The sequence below is a fragment of the Gallus gallus genome, chromosome 1 (genome assembly GCF_016699485.2).
Source record: "Gallus gallus isolate bGalGal1 chromosome 1, bGalGal1.mat.broiler.GRCg7b, whole genome shotgun sequence".
In the NCBI taxonomy this organism is placed as follows: domain Eukaryota; kingdom Metazoa; phylum Chordata; class Aves; order Galliformes; family Phasianidae; genus Gallus; species Gallus gallus.
This window is the reverse complement of record NC_052532.1, coordinates 87,594,446-87,615,554: the sequence shown is the minus strand read 5'-3', so window position 1 is coordinate 87,615,554 and position 21,109 is coordinate 87,594,446. Positions and strand designations below refer to the sequence as shown.

Here is a 21,109-nt window from a genome sequence, read left to right as displayed (position 1 = left end):
CAAGCCCTGCCCCAGCACGGCTTTGAAGCGTGAGGTGTATCTGTCAGGCACTGCTCCACACAGGTCCCCTGTGGCTGGCAGCTCCCCCTGGCCTCCGCCCCCACCGCGGGCTGCTCTCTGTGGGCTGCAGCTCCAGCCCAGGGCTGCTCCATGTGCTTTGGCCTCCTCCAGGCCTCGTCCACTGCTGCACCGTGGGCTCCTTCCTGGCTGTGCACGGAGGTCTGCCCTGCGCAGTGCCCACGGGCTGCAGGGGGACAGCCTGCTCCACCACGTGGAGCAGAAGTGGCTGCAGAGACATTTAATGCCTTCCCCACCACTGTCTTCAAGGTGGATGATGAGCTCTGGGAAACCCAGAGACATCAGTTGGAGGACTGTGACTGCGGTAAGAATAAACCCCCAGACAACCCCAAACTTGTGTAGGGTTTGCTGCTGCAGCTGGATGCATGCAAGTCTACGAGACCCGCACGGGTTCATCCCGTGGAACTGCAAGGAGCTCCGTAGGACTCCATTTCAGGGCCAGCTGTCTTTCACGTTTTCCGCCATGGGTTGGACACAGGAATTGAAAGTATAGGAGACAACTCTGTGAATGACGCTGAGCCGGGAGGAACTGTTGATTCCCTGAGGGTGCGCAGGCCTTGCAGAGAGACCTGGACAAACTGAGGGGCTGCTTTTATAATTTCTTTGGGGAGCCCAGGTGTCTGATCACGCATCTTTGAATCATGGCTGGCGATCAGTTTCCTTTTATAGATTTCTTGCAATTGTTTTTTAGCCCTAACCTGCATGGTTTCCGCTGGAGCCCTCGGGTACACGTAAGACGTTCAGGCAGCACATGCTGCCAGCGCGGATCCAGGTCTCATTACCCAGCCAAGCCAATTGAATGCTGTGAAGCACACCTTCCAAAATACGGATTAAAGGAACCTCGGCTCTGATAACAGCACACAAGCACAAGATTTTGTTTGCTTTTGATTTAATAGCATATCTTTCTCTTTTAGTAACACTTGCGGTGATGCATGAATAAACAGAAGCACTCTATTAAAAAATGTCCGATGCAACCAAAATTCTCCCCGGGAGGATACTGTGGAAGACCGTGCTGAAGTCTAGGTAGACTACCTCAGCAGCCTTTCCCTCATCTACCCATCCGGTCACACGGTCATAGAAGGAGATGACGTTGGGCAAGCACAACCTGCCTTTCACGAGCCCGTGCTGGCCGGGCCCGATCCCCTGCATGTCATGCACGTGCCGTGTGATGTGTACGGAGATGATTTGCTCCGTAACTTTCCCCGGTACCGAGGTCAGGGAAGAGACAGGAGAGAGGAGAGTGGAGCAGTGCAGCGGTGCGGCTGTGCTTGTGACAGCAGCAGACGCGTCACAGCGGGGGGGCGGGGCGTTGTCAGGAGGCTGTCAGAGTAGAGGCAGCGCTGCGGCACTTTGGCCTAGGCCTTCGGTGAGTGCGGTACGCACCTGCTAGCGGCTATGGCTCGGGTGGCTCGGGTGGTCTTCATCACCCTGGCGTTGATGGGAATCGTCCCTTTGGCAACTCTGCTTGTAAACGGCGATGTGCTTGAGCACATTCAGCTGTATGCGGAGCAGCCGAGTCCGGACATGGCTCAGCCACTGCACGGCACGGAGCAGGGGAGCCAGGGGCCGAGCTGGGAGGCCACGGGAACCCTGCTCCTTGATGCCCTGCTGCAGTGGCGGCTCTGGGTCTTGCCCGGAGTCCTTATCCTGTTCTCTGGCTTCCTGTGCTGCGTCAGGAAAACCAACTATTTGCCAGGGAGCAGAAGCAAGTTTGGGGTCTGTGCTGCGACCCTTGCCGTCTTCCTTACGCTCCTCTTCCGCAAGATAGCGCAACGTACGCTGGCCGCTGGCGGCAGCGACCAGCAAAGTTCCAGCAGCGAGGAGGAGGACGAGGAGGAGGACGAGGAAGAGGAAGAGGACAGTGACTTGGACGAGACACGCGACGTAGACAGAGTTTGGGCCGACAGCACCCAGTGGCCAGCGCCACACGCGGCCGGCAAGTGCCAGCTGGTGGAGGAGCTGGTGGACGACCTTCTTCGTGCCTGCCGAGGAAAGACGTGCCACAGCTTCGTGCCCCGGCTGCAGCCGGCCATCGGGGTGGCCTGCGTCTGTGAAGGATGGAGTGCCCAGGAAGACAACGTCATCTACCGCCTGCTCGTGCCCATGAGAGCTCCCCCCGGGCACGCCTTCCGTGTGGAGCTGGGCAACCCAAAGGAGACACCAAAAAGCAAGAAGTCCTGTCTGCGTGTGGAGCTGGAGTGCATGTGTGCGAGGGAGCGGCTGCTGGGGGACATGCTCTGCTTTCTCCACCACACTCGGAGGGAGCTGAGAGAAAACCAGGAAGCCAGCCTCCTCAACACCTTGTGCAGGGCCTCCTATCTGGACGTGCGGAAAACCACGCGCTGGTTCCAGAACCGGGTGAAAGCAGCCTGGAATTGTCTGCCTCAGTCGCGTGACTGGGGCCTGGAGCTGGTGCCCTCCGACCACTCCTGCAAGATCAAGCTGACCCCCCCCTCCAAGAGCACCTTCACCATCGAGATGACTCTTGGGGTGCAGCTTGATGAGTCGGGCACGTTCCTGAGCTTTGACTAGGCTCAGGCTATGCTTCTGTCTTCTTCTCTGTCTCTGTCTTCCCAAGTATGTCCTTCTCTCTCTTAAATAAAATTAATAGTAGTATTAATCATACCAGCGCTCCTCTCGTTCTTCCCGCTGAGCACCGATGCTGAGCACGTAGGGGTGTGCTGTGAGAAGAGAGGAGCACACAAAAGCGAGGCACTGACCTGTACCATGCAGGACTTACGCTCTTCTGCCTACGCAGGTAAACCCACTATGAGGGGGCCTGCTGAAAACTCGATTCTCCCCGTTCCCGCATCATCACAGAGCATCGCCGTGTCTTATTCATGCCGCCGGACCTTCCTCTGTGCTTGGCGTAAGGCAGATGGTTGCGTCAGCATCAGGCAAGGGAGATCTGGTACCTCAACAAGCAGGGAGAAAATACGATCAAACAGCTTGTGGGTTGAGACAGGGGCAGGGAGATCTCTCACCAGCTACCATCCCAGCTTTTGGAAGACGAAGTCAATTTATTGCCAGTTAATGACAGGGTTGAACAGTGAAAACAAAGCAAATCTAAAACCACTTTTCTCCTACAACCTCTACTCTCAAGGCTCAACTTTATGCCTGAAACTTCAACCTCCTCCCCGCAAGATGAGCAGGAGGGACAGGGGATGGGGCTGTGGTCAGTCCTTAATGTTTCGTCTCTGCTGCTCCTCCATGGCCACTGTCTTCCCCCATGGAGGGTGCTGCTGAATCCAGAACTGATCCTGTGTGAGCTTCCCACAGGCTGCAGCGCTCCAAGCCCTGCCCCAGCACGGCTTTGAAGCGTGAGGTGTATCTGTCAGGCACTGCTCCACACAGGTCCCCTGTGGCTGGCAGCTCCCCCTGGCCTCCGCCCCCACCGCGGGCTGCTCTCTGTGGGCTGCAGCTCCAGCCCAGGGCTGCTCCATGTGCTTTGGCCTCCTCCAGGCCTCGTCCACTGCTGCACCGTGGGCTCCTTCCTGGCTGTGCACGGAGGTCTGCCCTGCGCAGTGCCCACGGGCTGCAGGGGGACAGCCTGCTCCACCACGTGGAGCAGAAGTGGCTGCAGAGACATTTAATGCCTTCCCCACCACTGTCTTCAAGGTGGATGATGAGCTCTGGGAAACCCAGAGACATCAGTTGGAGGACTGTGACTGCGGTAAGAATAAACCCCCAGACAACCCCAAACTTGTGTAGGGTTTGCTGCTGCAGCTGGATGCATGCAAGTCTACGAGACCCGCACGGGTTCATCCCGTGGAACTGCAAGGAGCTCCGTAGGACTCCATTTCAGGGCCAGCTGTCTTTCACGTTTTCCGCCATGGGTTGGACACAGGAATTGAAAGTATAGGAGACAACTCTGTGAATGACGCTGAGCCGGGAGGAACTGTTGATTCCCTGAGGGTGCGCAGGCCTTGCAGAGAGACCTGGACAAACTGAGGGGCTGCTTTTATAATTTCTTTGGGGAGCCCAGGTGTCTGATCACGCATCTTTGAATCATGGCTGGCGATCAGTTTCCTTTTATAGATTTCTTGCAATTGTTTTTTAGCCCTAACCTGCATGGTTTCCGCTGGAGCCCTCGGGTACACGTAAGACGTTCAGGCAGCACATGCTGCCAGCGCGGATCCAGGTCTCATTACCCAGCCAAGCCAATTGAATGCTGTGAAGCACACCTTCCAAAATACGGATTAAAGGAACCTCGGCTCTGATAACAGCACACAAGCACAAGATTTTGTTTGCTTTTGATTTAATAGCATATCTTTCTCTTTTAGTAACACTTGCGGTGATGCATGAATAAACAGAAGCACTCTATTAAAAAATGTCCGATGCAACCAAAATTCTCCCCGGGAGGATACTGTGGAAGACCGTGCTGAAGTCTAGGTAGACTACCTCAGCAGCCTTTCCCTCATCTACCCATCCGGTCACACGGTCATAGAAGGAGATGACGTTGGGCAAGCACAACCTGCCTTTCACGAGCCCGTGCTGGCCGGGCCCGATCCCCTGCATGTCATGCACGTGCCGTGTGATGTGTACGGAGATGATTTGCTCCGTAACTTTCCCCGGTACCGAGGTCAGGGAAGAGACAGGAGAGAGGAGAGTGGAGCAGTGCAGCGGTGCGGCTGTGCTTGTGACAGCAGCAGACGCGTCACAGCGGGGGGGCGGGGCGTTGTCAGGAGGCTGTCAGAGTAGAGGCAGCGCTGCGGCACTTTGGCCTAGGCCTTCGGTGAGTGCGGTACGCACCTGCTAGCGGCTATGGCTCGGGTGGCTCGGGTGGTCTTCATCACCCTGGCGTTGATGGGAATCGTCCCTTTGGCAACTCTGCTTGTAAACGGCGATGTGCTTGAGCACATTCAGCTGTATGCGGAGCAGCCGAGTCCGGACATGGCTCAGCCACTGCACGGCACGGAGCAGGGGAGCCAGGGGCCGAGCTGGGAGGCCACGGGAACCCTGCTCCTTGATGCCCTGCTGCAGTGGCGGCTCTGGGTCTTGCCCGGAGTCCTTATCCTGTTCTCTGGCTTCCTGTGCTGCGTCAGGAAAACCAACTATTTGCCAGGGAGCAGAAGCAAGTTTGGGGTCTGTGCTGCGACCCTTGCCGTCTTCCTTACGCTCCTCTTCCGCAAGATAGCGCAACGTACGCTGGCCGCTGGCGGCAGCGACCAGCAAAGTTCCAGCAGCGAGGAGGAGGACGAGGAGGAGGACGAGGAAGAGGAAGAGGACAGTGACTTGGACGAGACACGCGACGTAGACAGAGTTTGGGCCGACAGCACCCAGTGGCCAGCGCCACACGCGGCCGGCAAGTGCCAGCTGGTGGAGGAGCTGGTGGACGACCTTCTTCGTGCCTGCCGAGGAAAGACGTGCCACAGCTTCGTGCCCCGGCTGCAGCCGGCCATCGGGGTGGCCTGCGTCTGTGAAGGATGGAGTGCCCAGGAAGACAACGTCATCTACCGCCTGCTCGTGCCCATGAGAGCTCCCCCCGGGCACGCCTTCCGTGTGGAGCTGGGCAACCCAAAGGAGACACCAAAAAGCAAGAAGTCCTGTCTGCGTGTGGAGCTGGAGTGCATGTGTGCGAGGGAGCGGCTGCTGGGGGACATGCTCTGCTTTCTCCACCACACTCGGAGGGAGCTGAGAGAAAACCAGGAAGCCAGCCTCCTCAACACCTTGTGCAGGGCCTCCTATCTGGACGTGCGGAAAACCACGCGCTGGTTCCAGAACCGGGTGAAAGCAGCCTGGAATTGTCTGCCTCAGTCGCGTGACTGGGGCCTGGAGCTGGTGCCCTCCGACCACTCCTGCAAGATCAAGCTGACCCCCCCCCTCCAAGAGCACCTTCACCATCGAGATGACTCTTGGGGTGCAGCTTGATGAGTCGGGCACGTTCCTGAGCTTTGACTAGGCTCAGGCTATGCTTCTGTCTTCTTCTCTGTCTCTGTCTTCCCAAGTATGTCCTTCTCTCTCTTAAATAAAATTAATAGTAGTATTAATCATACCAGCGCTCCTCTCGTTCTTCCCGCTGAGCACCGATGCTGAGCACGTAGGGGTGTGCTGTGAGAAGAGAGGAGCACACAAAAGCGAGGCACTGACCTGTACCATGCAGGACTTACGCTCTTCTGCCTACGCAGGTAAACCCACTATGAGGGGGCCTGCTGAAAACTCGATTCTCCCCGTTCCCGCATCATCACAGAGCATCGCCGTGTCTTATTCATGCCGCCGGACCTTCCTCTGTGCTTGGCGTAAGGCAGATGGTTGCGTCAGCATCAGGCAAGGGAGATCTGGTACCTCAACAAGCAGGGAGAAAATACGATCAAACAGCTTGTGGGTTGAGACAGGGGCAGGGAGATCTCTCACCAGCTACCATCCCAGCTTTTGGAAGACGAAGTCAATTTATTGCCAGTTAATGACAGGGTTGAACAGTGAAAACAAAGCAAATCTAAAACCACTTTTCTCCTACAACCTCTACTCTCAAGGCTCAACTTTATGCCTGAAACTTCAACCTCCTCCCCCCAAGATGAGCAGGAGGGACAGGGGATGGGGCTGTGGTCAGTCCTTAATGTTTCGTCTCTGCTGCTCCTCCATGGCCACTGTCTTCCCCCATGGAGGGTGCTGCTGAATCCAGAACTGATCCTGTGTGAGCTTCCCACAGGCTGCAGCGCTCCAAGCCCTGCCCCAGCACGGCTTTGAAGCGTGAGGTGTATCTGTCAGGCACTGCTCCACACAGGTCCCCGTGGCTGGCAGCTCCCCCTGGCCTCCGCCCCCACCGCGGGCTGCTCTCTGTGGGCTGCAGCTCCAGCCCAGGGCTGCTCCATGTGCTTTGGCCTCCTCCAGGCCTCGTCCACTGCTGCACCGTGGGCTCCTTCCTGGCTGTGCACGGAGGTCTGCCCTGCGCAGTGCCCACGGGCTGCAGGGGGACAGCCTGCTCCACCACGTGGAGCAGAAGTGGCTGCAGAGACATTTAATGCCTTCCCCACCACTGTCTTCAAGGTGGATGATGAGCTCTGGGAAACCCAGAGACATCAGTTGGAGGACTGTGACTGCGGTAAGAATAAACCCCCAGACAACCCCAAACTTGTGTAGGGTTTGCTGCTGCAGCTGGATGCATGCAAGTCTACGAGACCCGCACGGGTTCATCCCGTGGAACTGCAAGGAGCTCCGTAGGACTCCATTTCAGGGCCAGCTGTCTTTCACGTTTTCCGCCATGGGTTGGACACAGGAATTGAAAGTATAGGAGACAACTCTGTGAATGACGCTGAGCCGGGAGGAACTGTTGATTCCCTGAGGGTGCGCAGGCCTTGCAGAGAGACCTGGACAAACTGAGGGGCTGCTTTTATAATTTCTTTGGGGAGCCCAGGTGTCTGATCACGCATCTTTGAATCATGGCTGGCGATCAGTTTCCTTTTATAGATTTCTTGCAATTGCTTTTTTAGCCCTAACCTGCATGGTTTCCGCTGGAGCCCTCGGGTACACGTAAGACGTTCAGGCAGCACATGCTGCCAGCGCGGATCCAGGTCTCATTACCCAGCCAAGCCAATTGAATGCTGTGAAGCACACCTTCCAAAATACGGATTAAAGGAACCTCGGCTCTGATAACAGCACACAAGCACAAGATTTTGTTTGCTTTTGATTTAATAGCATATCTTTCTCTTTTAGTAACACTTGCGGTGATGCATGAATAAACAGAAGCACTCTATTAAAAAATGTCCGATGCAACCAAAATTCTCCCCGGGAGGATACTGTGGAAGACCGTGCTGAAGTCTAGGTAGACTACCTCAGCAGCCTTTCCCTCATCTACCCATCCGGTCACACGGTCATAGAAGGAGATGACGTTGGGCAAGCACAACCTGCCTTTCACGAGCCCGTGCTGGCCGGGCCCGATCCCCTGCATGTCATGCACGTGCCGTGTGATGTGTACGGAGATGATTTGCTCCGTAACTTTCCCCGGTACCGAGGTCAGGGAAGAGACAGGAGAGAGGAGAGTGGAGCAGTGCAGCGGTGCGGCTGTGCTTGTGACAGCAGCAGACGCGTCACAGCGGGGGGGCGGGGCGTTGTCAGGAGGCTGTCAGAGTAGAGGCAGCGCTGCGGCACTTTGGCCTAGGCCTTCGGTGAGTGCGGTACGCACCTGCTAGCGGCTATGGCTCGGGTGGCTCGGGTGGTCTTCATCACCCTGGCGTTGATGGGAATCGTCCCTTTGGCAACTCTGCTTGTAAACGGCGATGTGCTTGAGCACATTCAGCTGTATGCGGAGCAGCCGAGTCCGGACATGGCTCAGCCACTGCACGGCACGGAGCAGGGGAGCCAGGGGCCGAGCTGGGAGGCCACGGGAACCCTGCTCCTTGATGCCCTGCTGCAGTGGCGGCTCTGGGTCTTGCCCGGAGTCCTTATCCTGTTCTCTGGCTTCCTGTGCTGCGTCAGGAAAACCAACTATTTGCCAGGGAGCAGAAGCAAGTTTGGGGTCTGTGCTGCGACCCTTGCCGTCTTCCTTACGCTCCTCTTCCGCAAGATAGCGCAACGTACGCTGGCCGCTGGCGGCAGCGACCAGCAAAGTTCCAGCAGCGAGGAGGAGGACGAGGAGGAGGACGAGGAAGAGGAAGAGGAAGAGGACAGTGACTTGGACGAGACACGCGACGTAGACAGAGTTTGGGCCGACAGCACCCAGTGGCCAGCGCCACACGCGGCCGGCAAGTGCCAGCTGGTGGAGGAGCTGGTGGACGACCTTCTTCGTGCCTGCCGAGGAAAGACGTGCCACAGCTTCGTGCCCCGGCTGCAGCCGGCCATCGGGGTGGCCTGCGTCTGTGAAGGATGGAGTGCCCAGGAAGACAACGTCATCTACCGCCTGCTCGTGCCCATGAGAGCTCCCCCCGGGCACGCCTTCCGTGTGGAGCTGGGCAACCCAAAGGAGACACCAAAAAGCAAGAAGTCCTGTCTGCGTGTGGAGCTGGAGTGCATGTGTGCGAGGGAGCGGCTGCTGGGGGACATGCTCTGCTTTCTCCACCACACTCGGAGGGAGCTGAGAGAAAACCAGGAAGCCAGCCTCCTCAACACCTTGTGCAGGGCCTCCTATCTGGACGTGCGGAAAACCACGCGCTGGTTCCAGAACCGGGTGAAAGCAGCCTGGAATTGTCTGCCTCAGTCGCGTGACTGGGGCCTGGAGCTGGTGCCCTCCGACCACTCCTGCAAGATCAAGCTGACCCCCCCCCTCCAAGAGCACCTTCACCATCGAGATGACTCTTGGGGTGCAGCTTGATGAGTCGGGCACGTTCCTGAGCTTTGACTAGGCTCAGGCTATGCTTCTGTCTTCTTCTCTGTCTCTGTCTTCCCAAGTATGTCCTTCTCTCTCTTAAATAAAATTAATAGTAGTATTAATCATACCAGCGCTCCTCTCGTTCTTCCCGCTGAGCACCGATGCTGAGCACGTAGGGGTGTGCTGTGAGAAGAGAGGAGCACACAAAAGCGAGGCACTGACCTGTACCATGCAGGACTTACGCTCTTCTGCCTACGCAGGTAAACCCACTATGAGGGGGCCTGCTGAAAACTCGATTCTCCCCGTTCCCGCATCATCACAGAGCATCGCCGTGTCTTATTCATGCCGCCGGACCTTCCTCTGTGCTTGGCGTAAGGCAGATGGTTGCGTCAGCATCAGGCAAGGGAGATCTGGTACCTCAACAAGCAGGGAGAAAATACGATCAAACAGCTTGTGGGTTGAGACAGGGGCAGGGAGATCTCTCACCAGCTACCATCCCAGCTTTTGGAAGACGAAGTCAATTTATTGCCAGTTAATGACAGGGTTGAACAGTGAAAACAAAGCAAATCTAAAACCACTTTTCTCCTACAACCTCTACTCTCAAGGCTCAACTTTATGCCTGAAACTTCAACCTCCTCCCCCCAAGATGAGCAGGAGGGACAGGGGATGGGGCTGTGGTCAGTCCTTAATGTTTCGTCTCTGCTGCTCCTCCATGGCCACTGTCTTCCCCCATGGAGGGTGCTGCTGAATCCAGAACTGATCCTGTGTGAGCTTCCCACAGGCTGCAGCGCTCCAAGCCCTGCCCCAGCACGGCTTTGAAGCGTGAGGTGTATCTGTCAGGCACTGCTCCACACAGGTCCCCGTGGCTGGCAGCTCCCCCTGGCCTCCGCCCCCACCGCGGGCTGCTCTCTGTGGGCTGCAGCTCCAGCCCAGGGCTGCTCCATGTGCTTTGGCCTCCTCCAGGCCTCGTCCACTGCTGCACCGTGGGCTCCTTCCTGGCTGTGCACGGAGGTCTGCCCTGCGCAGTGCCCACGGGCTGCAGGGGGACAGCCTGCTCCACCACGTGGAGCAGAAGTGGCTGCAGAGACATTTAATGCCTTCCCCACCACTGTCTTCAAGGTGGATGATGAGCTCTGGGAAACCCAGAGACATCAGTTGGAGGACTGTGACTGCGGTAAGAATAAACCCCCAGACAACCCCAAACTTGTGTAGGGTTTGCTGCTGCAGCTGGATGCATGCAAGTCTACGAGACCCGCACGGGTTCATCCCGTGGAACTGCAAGGAGCTCCGTAGGACTCCATTTCAGGGCCAGCTGTCTTTCACGTTTTCCGCCATGGGTTGGACACAGGAATTGAAAGTATAGGAGACAACTCTGTGAATGACGCTGAGCCGGGAGGAACTGTTGATTCCCTGAGGGTGCGCAGGCCTTGCAGAGAGACCTGGACAAACTGAGGGGCTGCTTTTATAATTTCTTTGGGGAGCCCAGGTGTCTGATCACGCATCTTTGAATCATGGCTGGCGATCAGTTTCCTTTTATAGATTTCTTGCAATTGCTTTTTAGCCCTAACCTGCACGGTTTCCGCTGGAGCCCTCGGGTACACGTAAGACGTTCAGGCAGCACATGCTGCCAGCGCGGATCCAGGTCTCATTACCCAGCCAAGCCAATTGAATGCTGTGAAGCACACCTTCCAAAATACGGATTAAAGGAACCTCGGCTCTGATAACAGCACACAAGCAGAAGATTTTGTTTGCTTTTGATTTAATAGCATATCTTTCTCTTTTAGTAACACTTGCGGTGATGCATGAATAAACAGAAGCACTCTATTAAAAAATGTCCGATGCAACCAAAATTCTCCCCGGGAGGATACTGTGGAAGACCGTGCTGAAGTCTAGGTAGACTACCTCAGCAGCCTTTCCCTCATCTACCCATCCGGTCACACGGTCATAGAAGGAGATGACGTTGGGCAAGCACAACCTGCCTTTCACGAGCCCGTGCTGGCCGGGCCCGATCCCCTGCATGTCATGCACGTGCCGTGTGATGTGTACGGAGATGATTTGCTCCGTAACTTTCCCCGGTACCGAGGTCAGGGAAGAGACAGGAGAGAGGAGAGTGGAGCAGTGCAGCGGTGCGGCTGTGCTTGTGACAGCAGCAGACGCGTCACAGCGGGGGGGCGGGGCGTTGTCAGGAGGCTGTCAGAGTAGAGGCAGCGCTGCGGCACTTTGGCCTAGGCCTTCGGTGAGTGCGGTACGCACCTGCTAGCGGCTATGGCTCGGGTGGCTCGGGTGGTCTTCATCACCCTGGCGTTGATGGGAATCGTCCCTTTGGCAACTCTGCTTGTAAACGGCGATGTGCTTGAGCACATTCAGCTGTATGCGGAGCAGCCGAGTCCGGACATGGCTCAGCCACTGCACGGCACGGAGCAGGGGAGCCAGGGGCCGAGCTGGGAGGCCACGGGAACCCTGCTCCTTGATGCCCTGCTGCAGTGGCGGCTCTGGGTCTTGCCCGGAGTCCTTATCCTGTTCTCTGGCTTCCTGTGCTGCGTCAGGAAAACCAACTATTTGCCAGGGAGCAGAAGCAAGTTTGGGGTCTGTGCTGCGACCCTTGCCGTCTTCCTTACGCTCCTCTTCCGCAAGATAGCGCAACGTACGCTGGCCGCTGGCGGCAGCGACCAGCAAAGTTCCAGCAGCGAGGAGGAGGACGAGGAGGAGGACGAGGAAGAGGAAGAGGACAGTGACTTGGACGAGACACGCGACGTAGACAGAGTTTGGGCCGACAGCACCCAGTGGCCAGCGCCACACGCGGCCGGCAAGTGCCAGCTGGTGGAGGAGCTGGTGGACGACCTTCTTCGTGCCTGCCGAGGAAAGACGTGCCACAGCTTCGTGCCCCGGCTGCAGCCGGCCATCGGGGTGGCCTGCGTCTGTGAAGGATGGAGTGCCCAGGAAGACAACGTCATCTACCGCCTGCTCGTGCCCATGAGAGCTCCCCCCGGGCACGCCTTCCGTGTGGAGCTGGGCAACCCAAAGGAGACACCAAAAAGCAAGAAGTCCTGTCTGCGTGTGGAGCTGGAGTGCATGTGTGCGAGGGAGCGGCTGCTGGGGGACATGCTCTGCTTTCTCCACCACACTCGGAGGGAGCTGAGAGAAAACCAGGAAGCCAGCCTCCTCAACACCTTGTGCAGGGCCTCCTATCTGGACGTGCGGAAAACCACGCGCTGGTTCCAGAACCGGGTGAAAGCAGCCTGGAATTGTCTGCCTCAGTCGCGTGACTGGGGCCTGGAGCTGGTGCCCTCCGACCACTCCTGCAAGATCAAGCTGACCCCCCCCTCCAAGAGCACCTTCACCATCGAGATGACTCTTGGGGTGCAGCTTGATGAGTCGGGCACGTTCCTGAGCTTTGACTAGGCTCAGGCTATGCTTCTGTCTTCTTCTCTGTCTCTGTCTTCCCAAGTATGTCCTTCTCTCTCTTAAATAAAATTAATAGTAGTATTAATCATACCAGCGCTCCTCTCGTTCTTCCCGCTGAGCACCGATGCTGAGCACGTAGGGGTGTGCTGTGAGAAGAGAGGAGCACACAAAAGCGAGGCACTGACCTGTACCATGCAGGACTTACGCTCTTCTGCCTACGCAGGTAAACCCACTATGAGGGGGCCTGCTGAAAACTCGATTCTCCCCGTTCCCGCATCATCACAGAGCATCGCCGTGTCTTATTCAAGCCGCCGGACCTTCCTCTGTGCTTGGCGTAAGGCAGATGGTTGCGTCAGCATCAGGGAAGGGAGATCTGGTACCTCAACAAGCAGGGAGAAAATACGATCAAACAGCTTGTGGGTTGAGACAGGGGCAGGGAGATCTCTCACCAGCTACCATCCCAGCTTTTGGAAGACGAAGTCAATTTATTGCCAGTTAATGACAGGGTTGAACAGTGAAAACAAAGCAAATCTAAAACCACTTTTCTCCTACAACCTCTACTCTCAAGGCTCAACTTTATGCCTGAAACTTCAACCTCCTCCCCCCAAGATGAGCAGGAGGGACAGGGGATGGGGCTGTGGTCAGTCCTTAATGTTTCGTCTCTGCTGCTCCTCCATGGCCACTGTCTTCCCCCATGGAGGGTGCTGCTGAATCCAGAACTGATCCTGTGTGAGCTTCCCACAGGCTGCAGCGCTCCAAGCCCTGCCCCAGCACGGCTTTGAAGCGTGAGGTGTATCTGTCAGGCACTGCTCCACACAGGTCCCCGTGGCTGGCAGCTCCCCCTGGCCTCCGCCCCCACCGCGGGCTGCTCTCTGTGGGCTGCAGCTCCAGCCCAGGGCTGCTCCATGTGCTTTGGCCTCCTCCAGGCCTCGTCCACTGCTGCACCGTGGGCTCCTTCCTGGCTGTGCACGGAGGTCTGCCCTGCGCAGTGCCCACGGGCTGCAGGGGGACAGCCTGCTCCACCACGTGGAGCAGAAGTGGCTGCAGAGACATTTAATGCCTTCCCCACCACTGTCTTCAAGGTGGATGATGAGCTCTGGGAAACCCAGAGACATCAGTTGGAGGACTGTGACTGCGGTAAGAATAAACCCCCAGACAACCCCAAACTTGTGTAGGGTTTGCTGCTGCAGCTGGATGCATGCAAGTCTACGAGACCCGCATGGGTTCATCCCGTGGAACTGCAAGGAGCTCCGTAGGACTCCATTTCAGGGCCAGCTGTCTTTCACGTTTTCCGCCATGGGTTGGACACAGGAATTGAAAGTATAGGAGACAACTCTGTGAATGACGCTGAGCCGGGAGGAACTGTTGATTCCCTGAGGGTGCGCAGGCCTTGCAGAGAGACCTGGACAAACTGAGGGGCTGCTTTTATAATTTCTTTGGGGAGCCCAGGTGTCTGATCACGCATCTTTGAATCATGGCTGGCGATCAGTTTCCTTTTATAGATTTCTTGCAATTGTTTTTTAGCCCTAACCTGCATGGTTTCCGCTGGAGCCCTCGGGTACACGTAAGACGTTCAGGCAGCACATGCTGCCAGCGCGGATCCAGGTCTCATTACCCAGCCAAGCCAATTGAATGCTGTGAAGCACACCTTCCAAAATACGGATTAAAGGAACCTCGGCTCTGATAACAGCACACAAGCAGAAGATTTTGTTTGCTTTTGATTTAATAGCATATCTTTCTCTTTTAGTAACACTTGCGGTGATGCATGAATAAACAGAAGCACTCTATTAAAAAATGTCCGATGCAACCAAAATTCTCCCCGGGAGGATACTGTGGAAGACCGTGCTGAAGTCTAGGTAGACTACCTCAGCAGCCTTTCCCTCATCTACCCATCCGGTCACACGGTCATAGAAGGAGATGACGTTGGGCAAGCACAACCTGCCTTTCACGAGCCCGTGCTGGCCGGGCCCGATCCCCTGCATGTCATGCACGTGCCGTGTGATGTGTACGGAGATGATTTGCTCCGTAACTTTCCCCGGTACCGAGGTCAGGGAAGAGACAGGAGAGAGGAGAGTGGAGCAGTGCAGCGGTGCGGCTGTGCTTGTGACAGCAGCAGACGCGTCACAGCGGGGGGGCGGGGCGTTGTCAGGAGGCTGTCAGAGTAGAGGCAGCGCTGCGGCACTTTGGCCTAGGCCTTCGGTGAGTGCGGTACGCACCTGCTAGCGGCTATGGCTCGGGTGGCTCGGGTGGTCTTCATCACCCTGGCGTTGATGGGAATCGTCCCTTTGGCAACTCTGCTTGTAAACGGCGATGTGCTTGAGCACATTCAGCTGTATGCGGAGCAGCCGAGTCCGGACATGGCTCAGCCACTGCACGGCACGGAGCAGGGGAGCCAGGGGCCGAGCTGGGAGGCCACGGGAACCCTGCTCCTTGATGCCCTGCTGCAGTGGCGGCTCTGGGTCTTGCCCGGAGTCCTTATCCTGTTCTCTGGCTTCCTGTGCTGCGTCAGGAAAACCAACTATTTGCCAGGGAGCAGAAGCAAGTTTGGGGTCTGTGCTGCGACCCTTGCCGTCTTCCTTACGCTCCTCTTCCGCAAGATAGCGCAACGTACGCTGGCCGCTGGCGGCAGCGACCAGCAAAGTTCCAGCAGCGAGGAGGAGGACGAGGAGGAGGACGAGGAAGAGGAAGAGGAAGAGGACAGTGACTTGGACGAGACACGCGACGTAGACAGAGTTTGGGCCGACAGCACCCAGTGGCCAGCGCCACACGCGGCCGGCAAGTGCCAGCTGGTGGAGGAGCTGGTGGACGACCTTCTTCGTGCCTGCCGAGGAAAGACGTGCCACAGCTTCGTGCCCCGGCTGCAGCCGGCCATCGGGGTGGCCTGCGTCTGTGAAGGATGGAGTGCCCAGGAAGACAACGTCATCTACCGCCTGCTCGTGCCCATGAGAGCTCCCCCCGGGCACGCCTTCCGTGTGGAGCTGGGCAACCCAAAGGAGACACCAAAAAGCAAGAAGTCCTGTCTGCGTGTGGAGCTGGAGTGCATGTGTGCGAGGGAGCGGCTGCTGGGGGACATGCTCTGCTTTCTCCACCACACTCGGAGGGAGCTGAGAGAAAACCAGGAAGCCAGCCTCCTCAACACCTTGTGCAGGGCCTCCTATCTGGACGTGCGGAAAACCACGCGCTGGTTCCAGAACCGGGTGAAAGCAGCCTGGAATTGTCTGCCTCAGTCGCGTGACTGGGGCCTGGAGCTGGTGCCCTCCGACCACTCCTGCAAGATCAAGCTGACCCCCCCCTCCAAGAGCACCTTCACCATCGAGATGACTCTTGGGGTGCAGCTTGATGAGTCGGGCACGTTCCTGAGCTTTGACTAGGCTCAGGCTATGCTTCTGTCTTCTTCTCTGTCTCTGTCTTCCCAAGTATGTCCTTCTCTCTCTTAAATAAAATTAATAGTAGTATTAATCATACCTGCGCTCCTGTCCTAATAGTTTTCCCTGCAGAACGGTTTTGGGGATTGTGGCTTTTGGCAAGTTGAATGTGTTCCAGCAGCATGCCCTGGCAGCCCCATTGGCCAATGGAACCCTGGGGTTCATCAGGCCCAGCACTGCCATGAGTTGGGGGGAGGGGTTATCCTTCTCTGCTCTGTGCTGTGTGGCTCATCTCCTGTACTGGGTGCAGCTGCGGATGCCACAACGTAAGTAGGAAATAAAACTGCATGTGGTGCACGGATGGTGAAGGGTCTGGAGGGCACCGCTTATTAGGAGAGGCTGAGGTCCCTGGGTTTGCTCAGCCCAGAGCAGAGGAGCTGAGGGGAGGCCTCATGGCAATCTGCAGCACCTCAAAGGGAACGAAGGGGCAGCGCTGAGTTCTGCTCTTCATGACAGCGACTGGGCCCGAGGGAACAAAGTTTTTGGATTTTGCATCATCTGAAGAATCAGCACATACTGTGTGTTTTCTCCCTGACCTGGAGGAGGAAGCAACAGGACACACATCAGAATTCAAGCCACGTAGGGTGATGTTTTAGAAAGTCCCGGCTGTTTTAAGGCCCAACATGTGGAAGAAACTTTATTTAAAGGCGAAGAGTAGAAGCAGAATGCAAGAGCTGGGTATTAAAGAACACCGCTTGGCTTCAAAACATACAATATACTTTATTGCCTGCTAGATAATCAAAGTGAGGAGTAAACACCATAGCTGGAAAAAGCAGAAACGAACTAGGAGAAGGAAAAGAATATCCAGTCACCAAACAAGTTATCAGGCAATAAACCGTACACAATATAAATAATCTGTTTCCCAAACAACTAAATCTTTATTTTGCTAATGGCCATTATATGGTTAATTATCAGTAGTAAAATCTCTGGATTTCATTTTCTACACAGCATTAGTAGTAAGAAATATATAAGGGACTCTGCAGAAAGCAATACAAAGGAGTTATATACACAGGCACCTTCTGTGGAGCGAGAACAGAACCTCATCTAGGGAGGAGGGGCTATCTACAAAACAGAAGACCATGGTAATACAGTAGTAGCTCAGACTTAGTTCGGCTGCTGCCTTCCCACAGGACAGGTCAGCCAACTTATGTATACATATATGTTTCAATATAGACATATAGAGAGATTTAGTATTTTAAAAATAATGTGAACTACCTGTAGTTCCTAGGCTAATTTTAAAGAGGCAGTGTACCTTTCTGAAGCTTCATTTTCAGGAAGTATATTAAAAATGGTATATAAAAGACTAGCAGACCCAAGCTCGTGTATCAACAACCTGTATATTCCCTCAGAATTTTCTTCTAATGCCGCAGCTGCCATCCCCAGTGATGGCAACGCCTTCAGTCATCCAGATTGATATTTATGTTGCTACCACTAAGTTTGCTCGGCTATAGTGTTGTTAGTAATCATCGATTATAAATAGCAGTAATGCTGCGATATGCTGTCAGAGCCTGACCGCATTATGAAGACCTAGTCTGTATGTGCATGCAGAGTTTTGTTGCTTAGTCTGAAAGAACATTTCTCATACAAGGTGCTTCCCCTGACAACCCCCTGATGTCCCTCCGAACGCACCAAAAGGGCCGCTTTCATCCACCTAAGGAAGACCACCAACACACACTTCACCCAAAGTGTTTCTAGAGGCCTCTTTCCAACCCAGCCATGACATCTGGATTCCCCACTGACCTGCCCTCACACACCACCCTGATTGCTAGGAGATGGCTTTGCATGGAGTATGACAATAACAGTGTGGTAAAACACAAAGTGTTTTCCACAGTAAGCATGACATTTTGCAAAGGGAGCATACCCATGCCTGCTTTTAAAGATGGATGTCCAGACAGAGCAGGATGCATGTGCAGTGTTACAAAACGAAGGATCGTTTGTATTTAAAAACATACCTGACCTTAAAATCAGCACTGTGCCAGGAAACCACATCCTTGCTGAACTCAGTATTAGCCTTGGAATTGGGTTACAAAAGAACAGAGCTATAAAATCGCTGACTGCTATTGCACCATGCCTTTCAAAAACAATCTCAGCTAGGACAGCAGCAGCAGGTGCCCTCTGCATCCCGCTGAGCACCAATGCTGAGCACGTAGGGATGTGCTGTGAGAAGAGAGGAGCACACAAAAGCGAGGCACTGACCTGTACCATGCAGGACTTAAGCTCTTCTGCCTACACAGGTAAACCCGCTATGAGGGGGCCTGCTGAAAACTCGATTCTCCCCGTTCCCGCATCATCACAGAGCATCGCCGTGTCTTATTCAAGCCGCCGGACCTTCCTCTGTGCTTGGCGTAAGGCAGATGGTTGCGTCAGCATCAGGGAAGGGAGATCTGGTACCTCAACAAGCAACTGCAGGGTCGGTGCTTGCTGTCAGTGCTGCAACTTCTGTTCAGCTCTATGGGACTCACACTCAGCAGCAGGGAAAATGCAAGCAGCACCCTGCTGCGCTGGAAAGGGAAAAAACAGGCAGATTTTGAAAGAGAATTGCTTACATGGGGTGTAATACCAACTGAAGCTTCACCTTCACTAGCTGTTGCTGGTTCTTTGACTGCTGAGGAGAAAGGTGAATAGCAGTGCCCAAGTTGATCTCCTGCCATCAACAGCCTTAGCTGTCACTTTTGACCCTGCTGCATCCCAGTTTGCTTACCCTGGTGGAGCTGCAGAGCAGTGTCAGGAAACCCATAGAAGGATGAGGGATTACAAGGCTATTGCAGCCAGAGAGACAGACCTCTCCAGGCATCGCTGAGGATTACGTTGATAGTGAAAGCCAAAGACTGCTGACATGGTGCACACTTTGCAACTCTAAGAAAGCTTGACTGGGCACCCACCATATTTAATAGTTCACATGTGAAACTGGGAGCCAAAGATTCTCGGCGCACCACAGTCCCGTCCCTGCCAGGGCTGGGAAAATCAGCCAATTCCTTCTACACACATCATTTCCTCCTAATGTGCTGATGCTGTCAGCTACTGCAGCGAGGTGTCTGTGGAAATATTGCCCTTCAAATGTCAGCCCATGGCCTGTGGGCACCCACACTGAATCTTTTCAAAGGCTTTTGCTGCAGTCAAGTAGCCTTGGGTCCTGCACCCACACATACTCCTCGCAACATGCATGCCTGTATCAGGGCCAGACACAACCTGGAGCAAGTGAACAAGGAGCTCAGTTTTAGTGGTCCTCCGGTCTGCACCCTCCCATGGTTTCACTTAACGTAGCCCTTGGATGCAGCACCCAGCCTCTGACTTTCTTCCTTCTTGGCCTGGATGTCAGTGCCTGGCTCTGTCCCACTGTACACAGCGTGGCCAAGGGGCAGCACCTGATGGTCACGTCATGCCTCCAGCAGGACCTGCTTCTTGCTGCCCTTTCTCCTTGGGATGGTAGGGCCAGTGATAGCACTGGCAGCACAGAGCAGACGAGGCGCTGCGGAAGGCTGTGGTGCTGTGATGGCTTTCCTGCTCTGGGCTGTGTGGATGAAAAGCGGGGAAGCTAGGCCCGGGCAGATCAGAAAGCAGGCCGCATGCAGGCACGGCCTTCATCCACCGGCCATGGGCACTTGGGGTACTGGTGTGGAAGGGGCATCCCATTGAGAGGCTGGGTAGGACTCAAGGCTGGACAGAAGGCTGTTTGCTGGGACCCCACTGAAGGCCCAGCAAAATGCCCGCTGCTCGGCCTGGCGGTGGACATGAGAGGATGGCCCGAAGCTGTGGGCACGTTCCGGCATTCACCAACATCACAGCACGGCTGAACGCTAGCACTGCTGTGGGAGATGGGTGTTTTCCTTGTTTGGGTTCCACCTCGCAGTAGTATGGCTTTAAGGACTGATTTGTAGCATCCACACAAGGGTGCTGAGGAAAAAGCTGACAGGTTTGTTTTCGTTTTGTTTTTACTGTCCAAACTCCGTAAAAACAGATTGAAGGCAACGGCTGGATAGAAAACACAGCGCTGGGAGAAAGGTTGCTTTGAACCTCTCTGGTATGGCTATTAACGGGCAACCTGACAAACCATTCAGAAGAGGTTTTTGAAGGCATGTGGGAGTCCCGTGGCTAGCAAACACACCGGGCTGGCACTCTGTACAAAATCTCACCTCAGATCTTATCTAATCGTTATTTTTAATGCCATATTAACAAAAACATCATATTGATCTAGTATCTTCTGAAGACGCAATCTTTTTTTACCTATCTATCTCTTAAAATTATGTATATGGGCACTGTGGAAGTAAGGGTGGATTCTACAACCATCTTTCAGACAGGCACAGCTTAACCTGTCCTGGGATAGAGAAGCACTCCAGATGATGCCTCCAAGTCCCTGTGACTCCGTGCTAGGTAAATACTACCAAGATATTGTCTTGCCTCAACAAAGGATGTGTTGGACATCTTGGCAGGATGCTTTGTTTCTACCTTGGCTTCCTGTTTAGCCCACAGCACACACAAGCATGTGTCCTCTCAAGAGTCAATTTATATCTTCCCGACAAGCTATTATGAGCCTCTCTACTTTCACAAGAAACACCTGGGGAATGGCACACCAAGAAGAGCACACCACAATGGCCACCATGCAATTTCAAAAGCTGCCATGGACAGCATTTGCCCCACATTTTGGGATCTTGAAAAATGTTGGCCAAACTGCTATGAAGTTGATCATGAGCAAGAGAAAGAAAACCCAACATGGACAAGCTAGTCAGGTTCTTGCCTAAAGCTTGCAGGGGATGGCCATTCCAAGAGCAGCGGCTTTTAAACTTGCTACAAGCAGCACTAAAAATTAATTAACCTGAGAATATATGACGCTGTTTCAAAAGAAAAAGAAAGAAAGTCAAACTAGGACCCTGGGACATTGTAAACAGGTACTCACAAACACTGAGGTGAGACATCATTAGGAAATACCAGCATTACCGTGAAGATGATTGGTGGTATG

General features: G+C 54.8%; 6 protein-coding genes across 7 annotated transcripts in view; 5 read left to right on the top strand and 1 right to left on the bottom strand.

The window, feature by feature from the left end:
• The first annotated feature begins 154 nt into the window (after nucleotides 1-154).
• On the top strand, nucleotides 155-2,703 carry LOC124417216 (inositol 1,4,5-trisphosphate receptor-interacting protein-like 1). The gene is made up of 2 exons (XM_046901244.1): nucleotides 155-1,444; nucleotides 1,843-2,703. The coding sequence occupies exons 1-2, from the start codon at nucleotides 1,163-1,165 to the stop codon at nucleotides 2,608-2,610; spliced, it is 1,050 nt and encodes a 349-aa protein (XP_046757200.1). The 5' UTR covers nucleotides 155-1,162; the 3' UTR covers nucleotides 2,611-2,703.
• Nucleotides 2,704-3,520: 817 nt separating this feature from the next.
• Nucleotides 3,521-6,073, top strand: LOC124417219 (inositol 1,4,5-trisphosphate receptor-interacting protein-like 1). Its single transcript, XM_046901250.1, has 2 exons — nucleotides 3,521-4,813; nucleotides 5,212-6,073. The coding sequence occupies exons 1-2, from the start codon at nucleotides 4,532-4,534 to the stop codon at nucleotides 5,947-5,949; spliced, it is 1,020 nt and encodes a 339-aa protein (XP_046757206.1). The 5' UTR covers nucleotides 3,521-4,531; the 3' UTR covers nucleotides 5,950-6,073.
• Nucleotides 6,074-7,513: 1,440 nt separating this feature from the next.
• Nucleotides 7,514-9,449, top strand: LOC124417218 (inositol 1,4,5-trisphosphate receptor-interacting protein-like 1). Its single transcript, XM_046901247.1, has 2 exons — nucleotides 7,514-8,183; nucleotides 8,582-9,449. The coding sequence occupies exons 1-2, from the start codon at nucleotides 7,902-7,904 to the stop codon at nucleotides 9,323-9,325; spliced, it is 1,026 nt and encodes a 341-aa protein (XP_046757203.1). The 5' UTR covers nucleotides 7,514-7,901; the 3' UTR covers nucleotides 9,326-9,449.
• A 1,620-nt stretch (nucleotides 9,450-11,069) lies between these two features.
• LOC124417217 (inositol 1,4,5-trisphosphate receptor-interacting protein-like 1) lies at nucleotides 11,070-12,817 on the top strand. Its single transcript, XM_046901246.1, has 2 exons — nucleotides 11,070-11,558; nucleotides 11,957-12,817. The coding sequence occupies exons 1-2, from the start codon at nucleotides 11,277-11,279 to the stop codon at nucleotides 12,722-12,724; spliced, it is 1,050 nt and encodes a 349-aa protein (XP_046757202.1). The 5' UTR covers nucleotides 11,070-11,276; the 3' UTR covers nucleotides 12,725-12,817.
• A 1,620-nt stretch (nucleotides 12,818-14,437) lies between these two features.
• Nucleotides 14,438-16,191, top strand: LOC101752020 (inositol 1,4,5-trisphosphate receptor-interacting protein-like 1-like). Of its 2 annotated transcripts, XM_046901237.1 has the most exons (2): nucleotides 14,438-14,926; nucleotides 15,325-16,191. In XM_046901237.1, exons 1-2 carry the CDS (start codon nucleotides 14,645-14,647, stop codon nucleotides 16,096-16,098), a joined length of 1,056 nt encoding a protein of 351 aa, XP_046757193.1. In that variant the 5' UTR covers nucleotides 14,438-14,644; the 3' UTR covers nucleotides 16,099-16,191. The 2 variants fall into 2 exon arrangements, with proteins under 2 accessions (XP_046757193.1, XP_040503630.1); XM_040647696.2 differs by having other exon boundaries at nucleotides 14,864-16,191.
• A 661-nt stretch (nucleotides 16,192-16,852) lies between these two features.
• Nucleotides 16,853-21,109, bottom strand: part of BBX (BBX, HMG-box containing) — a 141,244-nt gene continuing 136,987 nt past the window's right edge. The window contains exon 18 of the mRNA XM_040647599.2: nucleotides 16,853-18,653. The gene's annotated coding sequence lies outside the window, so the exon portion shown is untranslated. The remainder of the gene's footprint in view (nucleotides 18,654-21,109) is intronic.